This window comes from Diachasma alloeum, unplaced genomic scaffold (genome assembly GCF_001412515.2).
Source record: "Diachasma alloeum isolate Michigan unplaced genomic scaffold, Dall2.0 Dall_scaffold_00646, whole genome shotgun sequence".
NCBI classification, from domain to species: domain Eukaryota; kingdom Metazoa; phylum Arthropoda; class Insecta; order Hymenoptera; family Braconidae; genus Diachasma; species Diachasma alloeum.
Window position 1 is genome coordinate 81,847 of NW_021680778.1, and position 8,739 is coordinate 90,585.

General features: G+C 38.7%; 1 protein-coding gene across 2 annotated transcripts in view; it reads right to left on the reverse strand.

The window, feature by feature from the left end:
• Nucleotides 1–8,739, reverse strand: part of LOC107043862 (cytochrome P450 4C1) — a 29,664-nt gene that overhangs the window by 15,771 nt on the left and 5,154 nt on the right. For both annotated transcript variants that reach the window (XM_015265527.1, XM_015265526.1), the window contains exons 3-4: nt 7,530–7,620; nt 7,242–7,433 (exon numbers count right to left, since the gene is read on the reverse strand). In XM_015265527.1, coding sequence (XP_015121013.1) covers nt 7,242–7,433; nt 7,530–7,620 — 283 coding nt within the window. The remainder of the gene's footprint in view (nt 1–7,241; nt 7,434–7,529; nt 7,621–8,739) is intronic.

Consider the following 8,739-nt stretch of genomic DNA (forward strand, 5'->3'; position numbering starts at 1 on the left):
GGGCGTTTTGTTGTGTGCTCTGGATCGTTTATTGACTCCAGGGCTCTAAGGGACCTTTTGCGTTTTGCGAGGTCTTGACTCGGGGATAGAGTTTCCAAAACTGAGGGCAGAGGATTTCTTGCATTACCCAGTGATACTGCTTTCAGAGGTCTCCCACGCCTGGAGGAGGTTTTCGGAGTTACTGACGGAAGTAAATGAAGAGGAGAAGGCGTCAGCACAGACGGGCGAAGGTTGGAGAGACTTGAAGTGGTTTTATTGGACGTCATGACCTTGTATCTCCAGAAGAAGACTGGATCGGGTTCCCATTTATGTGTGCACGTGGACGGCTAACCTCAAATTCACTGACGCACCGCACCAAAAACCACTTAAAATAGACCAAAGACATGAAAACGGCCGAACTTCAACATCAGGGGATACATCAAGCCCAACCGAATCGTTATAACAAGTTAAGCAACCACAAAGCCTTAACAAAACCTCAAAAAACAATAAAAATCAGAGACCGTAGAATTTGACGACTCAACGGCGTGGCAGGCCAACCTAACCCCCCGCCAAATAATAATATAAATTATTTTTTCATATTTTTTTTTCTTTTTTGCGCAGAGAGGCGGTGGGGGAGGGGGCGAAGGGGTTAGAACCAAATAAGTGAATAAAAAATCTCAGTAATAACTTGCATTATTATTTGGCCAATCAACTGTTCCAAAAATTAAAAACAAAATGTCAAAAATAATTAATGCTATTATTTGACTCTAACCCCCTCGCCCCCTCCTCCTCCGCCCGTCTGTTCCAAAAAAAAATTGTCAAAAATAATTAATATTATTATTTGACTCTAACCCCCTCGCCCCCTCTCCCTCCGCCCCCCTGTTCCAAAAAAAATTGTCAAAAATAATTAATATTATTATTTGACTCTAACCCCTCGACCACCCCCCCGCTCCACCCCTTTGCTGCAAAAAAGAAAAAAAACTTACCAAAAATAATTGATATTATTATTTGGCTCTAACCCCTTCGCCCACCCCCCTACGCCACTCTGCAAAAAAAAATTTTATCAAAAATAATTAATATTATTATTTTGCTCTAACCCCCTCGCCCACCACACTCCTCCCCGCTGCTCTAAAAAAAATTGTCACAAATAATTAATATTATTATTTGACTCTAACCCCTTCACTCCCTCCCCCTCCACTGCTCTGCTCCAAAAAAGGAAAAAAAATTATCAAAAATAATTAATATTATTATTTGGCTTTAACCCCTTCGTCCCCCACCTAAGACATTCAAACACTTCGACATTCGAGGTAACTGAAATTAAGATACTTCGAATGATTCAGACACTTCTAGTAACTGAAAAAACGTCTACAAAATTTTCTCGAAAGTGTTTGAAAAACGTCTACAAAAGTAACTGACATTCAGTCAATAGTTTTTGCAGTGAGCTATTGATGAAACACTCAATATCGTTATAAGCTGAATACTAAAACATTCAAGTCGAAAAAACCGCGGCGGAAATAATATGGTTCATTTCAAGTAGATTTAACAAATTGCAGGATAGGTTAGTATTGTGGTTAAGGCGTCGGATTAATGATTGTGAGGTCGAGCCCAAGCCAGGATAATATTTTAAGTAAACAAAATCGGTTTTTCAGCGATAACTGCATTAGGGTTTGGTACTTACAAATGATCCTATAAAGAATCAATTATTTTATTCATGTGCCGATGGCGTTGGCTGTGTGGTTAGAGTGTGGGATTCGCATGCGGGAGAACCGGGTTCGATTCCCGGCGGGAGGGATCAATATTTGTGACACTCTACATTTCACGTTTCTATAGTCGAGTGGGAGTCTCGCAAAAGACGACTGTACTTGGACAGATTTTTCCCTTAATAAGGTTTTCCCTTGTTCTACGGCAAATGCAGTATAGGGGGTATAGAAGGTATGCGCAAATGCGGTATAGGGGGAGGGAAGGGAACAAATCGTAAAAACCCGAAGGGGTATACGCGAAAAAAACATCATTTTATCCATGATATTATTGATAGTTGTCATTAATAGTGTTCCAGCCAGACCCGTGACAATATTGAATTTTTTTCTCCTTGAACCTGTTGCTAATTCTCAAGTGTAATATTGAATTACTTCTATTGCAATCACTCATATCATATTCATGTAATTAAGTAATAATTAGTTCAGCAACTATCCAACGACTGGCAATTAACGCTTCACCGAGATCCGCGTCCAGGCCTGGTCTCATGTTATCATCCTAGGTTTAAGCTAAGATCGGCGCAGTCCCGACTGAGGAACGGTTCCCGAACTCCGGCGGCCCGGCCGTCTTGCTTGGACCGAACCCAGCCCCTTCGTTTTTCCCTATCTGAGCCTTGAATGATGGATATTTTGGTGTCCCCCAAACTTTTCCTCTTTTGTTTTTTCCCTCCGTGACTTTTCAGTTTTAGTTCTCAGTTTTTATTTTTCCTTTTTTAACTTATGTGTAAAAAACAGATGTATTCGCAATCCTTACCCCCCAAAAACATGAAAAAAAAACATCGAATTCCATCGATATCGCGAGTGGCAACTGAAATCAAACTGAAATAAGAAACTGGTCAGTAAAAACTGCTTTTGATTAGTTTTGGATGAGAAATGTAATGCTTGTTTTGATCCATGTCAGATCAAAATGTTAGGATCCATTTTTTCAATCGGGATTTGGCTGATCAGAATAAGGACGTAATTCACTCCGCTACATTCAATCCGCTAGCATTAGCCTTGTTTCCAAATGAGCTTGAAAGATTTGCACATAAGGGCAATAGCGTCGGTAGAGACAATATACTACACTATCACCCGGAAAGAGTATGAATCTCGGAGAATTCAAAATAAGGAGGTTAAAAGTGCAAAACACGGTAAAACAGGAATAAAAACGGAGTAATCAAGGTTTTATAAGTTATAAATAGAGAGAACACTCAAAGTTGATCTGTAAAAATGCCAACTAAGCATTGTGTATATGGGACATTCCATGTCAACTCAGCCACACCGGATTTTTTTTTGTCTGGGAAAAATCATTGAGTAGGTGCATTTTGAACTACTTCATATAGCCAGTGATCATGCAAAATTTCATTGTCCTGCCACTTTTTGTTTCTGAGATAATCATTACGAAACTTGAAATTTTCCAAAAAATCATTACTTCTGAATGGAGCATCCGATTTTGATAAATAAAAAAAGAAAATTTTCGTTTTTTCTCGTAATTCAAGATAGAAAATACTTCAGAGTCGTCAAGAAGCTCCTAGACCGGTTTTTCGAGAATTTTTCGCGTTTTCATTTTTTTTTCACTCTAGGGCCGCTCGATATTCGATCGAAATATTTTTTTTATGATAGAGGATGTCCTTATATGATATGAAAAAAATACGCCATAATGGAAGAGCGAAGCAATGCAACGGAAAAAATTTTTTTTTTTCGAAATTTTTGGCTTTTTCAGGTTTTAGGGGAGATCCATCAGTTTTTTTCAAAGAAATCAGTCTGTCAACTATTATTCTTTGTTCATATATGATGGCAAAAGAGTACGCCATCATGTAAGAGAGAAAGAATGCTCCGCAAAAAATTTTTCTTCGAAATTTTTACGTTTGTCGTTTAGGAGAGTTGCATTATTGTTACTGAAAAAGGCGTTTGTCAATAGACATTTTCTGTTCTGCTGGATAGAATAGACTATTGATACGACTATAAATCTTTTCTCAACAACACACTGTGCTTTTCACTAACGAAAAAGTATGGGAAAAAAATAATTTTTATTCTTCTATAACGACAATCATTTTATATTTTCACATTTTTACGTTTTTACAATACGGAGAAATTCTCCACTCTCTTCGACGACAAGTTCCAACATGCACTGATGAATTATTTATATCACGATTACTGTCTTCTGCGGGTTTTTCGTTTTGTTGTTGTTTGTTTTTGCTTTGGGAAAACCTCCTCGTTAGCCGAAGCCGAATATCGTTTAATTAACAATTGCTCTCCCGGTATCGGAATAAAACAATGGTGTTTTTGAATGGCTCGAATAGCTTTGGCACTATCAAATCTCTCTCAACTCAGTTTGATATTCTCGTGTTCTGCCTTGGTGAAAAAAAAAACATCAATTCCGTCAAAATTCTCTTTTGACCATCGAAACAAAGCATCTGGCGTGAGGATTGGTTCACCATGAACGATTTGCAAGCTCTTACGTCTCGCTTCTCTCTTAAAGATAGCTTCTACTCCGTCACAAGCTCCTTTACCGTGCGCGGTTGCATGAAAATGGGTTTCCGCATCTATGCCAAAATCAGTCTTGTGATGCAAGAGATTCGTGATCTGAAAACGATTCTTGTAATGTTGTGCAGCTCCATCGGTGACATAGATAATTTTCTCCACACTTTCACAGTTGTCTTTCACATGCTGTATTAAAATCTTCTGTATCAAATAAACAGCGGCAGTACCGTGAGTCGTACTGTCCGACAAAACGACTAAGCTCCGATGTTGGATTTCATTTTTTTCGCGATAGTAGTAAACAACGGGGTGAACTGTACACTGGTCATTATTGTAGTGGAAGGATTGAGCAGCATCTTGAGCCACAAACCGTAATTTTCCGAAAAATCACTAGTACTTCTCCATTATCCAAATTCTCTTTTTGCTGTTTGACAAAAGCCGATTGTTCTGTACGATGAAGTGATGGGGCTTCAATATTATCAATCGTTCCATTAGAAGATCAATGAATTAATCCATCGGGAGGGTCTGTGTCTGGAAAGTACACCTGTCAGTACTTTGCCACATGCGAAATTCGACCATTTCCACGACAGAATCAGAGAGAAGTTTCTTCAGTTTACATGATAATGATTTCACTCCAGGACAATCGTTACATTCATCCAGATGACAGGCCGGGGTTGGATTTGTACACATCAATTTTGCTAGACAATCTTTGTAATCTATGAGTGGACAGGGAAAATCTTGAGTTAGAGTGGCAATATTAATTGCCTCTAGGATCAGCTTGCAATTTTGATGATACGTACAAACACATACCACGTGAATGCCATTTGCTCCCGCCACTACACATTGTTTAGGGGTCAGCTCGGCAAACTTACTGAAACCGACCTTTGCATCTTCATTCGCATGTTTGCACTTCCGATGAAGAACTTTTAGATTTTCGAGTATTATTCGCTTTTGCTCTACTTTCTTCTCTCCATTGATCTTGATGGATATTTTATCTTTCATTCCTGGCATGACGCGACTGTGCTCTAGGTAAAAATTGTGTACCTTCTCGACGGTTGTGCTGGGTAGTGAATGACCTGCTTTCACAATTGGTGAAGCGAACACTCTTTAATTTTTCTCAATCTTTTCGCTCTTGCTGCCATGTATCTGGTAGTTCCAAATTCCGAAGCAATTTTCCGCGCACTCCACGACTCTGGATGAACCATCAAGATTTGCAGGCGCTCACGGTAGTTTTTCAGATCTTTGAATTTCTGCTTCAAACCATCCAACATTTCTTCTAATTCTATTTCTCTCGCAGATCGATACTGGTCAGATGCAGATGGATCAATGTCAATTTGGTCATCTTCTGAATCATAATCCATGGAAGAACTGTCGAATTCAGCTTCATCGTCTGATTCGTCGTCGATTGATATGCCGGAATCATCAAGATTTAAAGATCGATCTGATCTCAGAGAACTGTTCATCACATCAAGACTTGGGTCGCATATTTCGGCTTGGAGCATTGATATATCGGGTGGAGTTTCCGAACGTTGAAGATGTGTAGAATTAAGTTTAACCGTGGGGACAGATGGAGGAATGACATAAGTTGGAGCTCTCGTTCGGCATTGACCACAGATTTTCGCAGACAATGGTAAAAAAGTAAATTTCTCGTGTAGTGTCAAGGAAATCGGACGTAAATTATAACCGAGGTGTCCCTTCTCACCAGGAGCCCGCATTGGATTCGCACATCTATCACTCCGCGGCATTCTATTAAATTCGAAGATATCAATTCCGAGAATAAAGATCATTTCTATATAATCAACGTGAAAATTCCTTACCTCGTTGCAAGAATAGAATAAGATAGGAGCTCGGTATTCCATCCACACAGAATCGTATGGTGATAAAAAATCAATCGAGAAATTGAGGTTTTTTTCTAGAATTAAAGCCTTGGAACTGACTGATGATGATAAATCAATTAATTGATTCCGTTTGTTTCTTCCTCTCATTTGTTTGATCCTAATTTAGCAAACTTCCGATGATGATAATGTCCAATTCAACTGTCTATCCTTCTAGTAAAAATTTCGATGAAAATTTTTTTTTTCGCCGCACTCTTTCTCTGTTACATGATGGTGTAGTCTTATGTCATCATATATGAACGAAGAATAATGGTTGACAGACTCATTTCTTTAAAAAAAAACCGATGTATCTCCCTTAAAAACTGAAAAATCCAAAAATTTCGAAAAACAAAATTTTTCCGGTGCAGTGCTTCGCTCTTCCATTATGGCGTATTTTTTCATATTATATAAGAACATCCTTTATCATAAAAAAACTATTTCGATCGAATATCGAGCGGCTCTAGAGTGAAAAGAAAATGAAAACGCGAAAAATTCTCGAAAAACCGGTCTAGGAACTTATTGACGGCTCTGAAGTTTTTTTTATCTTAAAGTACGAGAAGAAATGAAAATTTTCTTTTTTTATTTATTAAAATCGGATGCTCCATTCAGAAGTAATGATTTTTTTGAAAATTTCAAGTTTCATAATGATTATCTCAGAAACAAAAAGTGGCAGGACAATGAAATTTGCAGGATCACTGTCTACATGTGGTAGTTCAAAATGCACCTACTCAATGATTTTTCCCAGACAAAAAAAAATCCGGTGTGGCTGAGTTGACATGGAATGTCCCATATGCCTCATGTAATTTTGATACTCGCTACCCCGGACGTAGAGTTTTACAATACCATTTTCAAAGCCACATATAGATGTGGAGAAACGGAAATGATGGTTGTGCAATCGATCCAATTTTATCTTAGATAAAATTGCAAAAGACACGTAAATATGCAGTAAGCCGTTCATGGGAAATAACTCGACCACTGAGCATCCTGACCCAATTGAATGCTGATTGACCAGTTGAATTCATTTGAATGTGTATATGTGAGTTGCCACTTGTCCGCTCCGATTTGTACCTACCGGGCCGTCAGCGCCTTTATTGGATCTTCTGGATATCATTGAACACAGAAAGGGGCCCTGCGTATGGATTAAAGACTGATCCCTCAGCATGAAAATACTTACCACAAACTATTCCAAGACTGTATATTGAAAACATGGGCAGAAGATCCTTAACAACATCACCAGACTGCGCTTCAGATAGCAGAGTTTTCACGAGTTTATCAGTGTGTTCAACGAATGTCTCCATAAACCCCTCGAGAATTTTGAAATGAAACATTGAATTAATAATTTTCCTCCGTCTTCGCCACTTATCACCTGAATGTATCAGTCATTAATGGCTTTGTTACTGATTGGCCACAATAATATACCATCATTTATAATTTATGCAACTACTTCATAGGTATTGCGAACCTGTACTCGTTAGAAGGCCAGTAGCCAACCATGGACGTAGGAAGTCGTAAACTGAAGCTTTCTTGATCATTGTTTTACTCGATAACAATATCTAAAAACAAGAAAATCCATTTTTTGACCACATCCATTTAATAAACTATAAAATGTTAAATGTTCCATTTTACCAAATATCCCTGAGAAATTTCTCCTCAAAATTTTCGACAGTTTCCTTTTAGTTTTTTCGAATACTTATATATGAAAAAAGATTTCTTCGTAGCAGACATCCCACAGATTAATTAATGACGCTCTGCATAATTATACGTTTTTGTTTTCGAATCAAAGAATTCACGAAACTTTGATTCTAGAAGGTATGGGACTGAGAACTAGAAACGGGCTACTTAATTTTCTCTCACAAAAATTTTCAGGGTATATGGAACATGGTAAAAAAAATTGAGATTTTCGTCGGAAACTTTTGGATTGTCTTAAGCAACTATCCCCTTTTTTCTGGGGTCAATAAAAACCATCGAGCATTTATCAATAATTTATGAAATACAGAGTATCTTATGTCATAAGGCGATAAAAGTATTATCTGGCGAATGTGCCTTCGGCTCGGATTATAAACTCACATTCGCCAGATAATGCTTTTAACGCCGTGTGACGTACGATATTTTATGTCGTTGGGCCCGAAAACCGCAATCTAACCGAGCGAAGCGAGATTAGAATCGCGGTTTATCGGGCCTAATGACATAAAATACTTTATTGACCTCGGCCGAGAACCGTAAGAGATTCTCTCACGGCGTGACTAAAGTAATACTCGTAATATTAAACCAGTTCCATGGATAACTCGGATCTATCTGTCCAACTAGTGAGATTCTCTTCCGACGCGACTAAAGGTGCTCAGCGAAACGTCACGAGTGCTGACGGGTTAGAATAGTATAGAATAGAAAAAGTGCGGCTGGTCACTTAAAGCGCCCAGAGTCACCTAAATCATACGATCTTTTGTAACTTCCGCCTTAGTTTCGGTCAGTCACACAGCTCCAGCCCTGTGTTTCTCACTAGGCTAATAAGGCTGGTGACAGTCGCTTGTTGTAAGTCCTCTGGTTTCAGGAAAGCCTGGCCCCAGATTTTATAGCGACGGAGTGCTAATAGGGGGCATTCACATAAAATGTGGATGACGCCCTCCTTATCGCCTCCGCACAGTCTGCAGTCTTCTTGTTCTGCAAGTTTCATC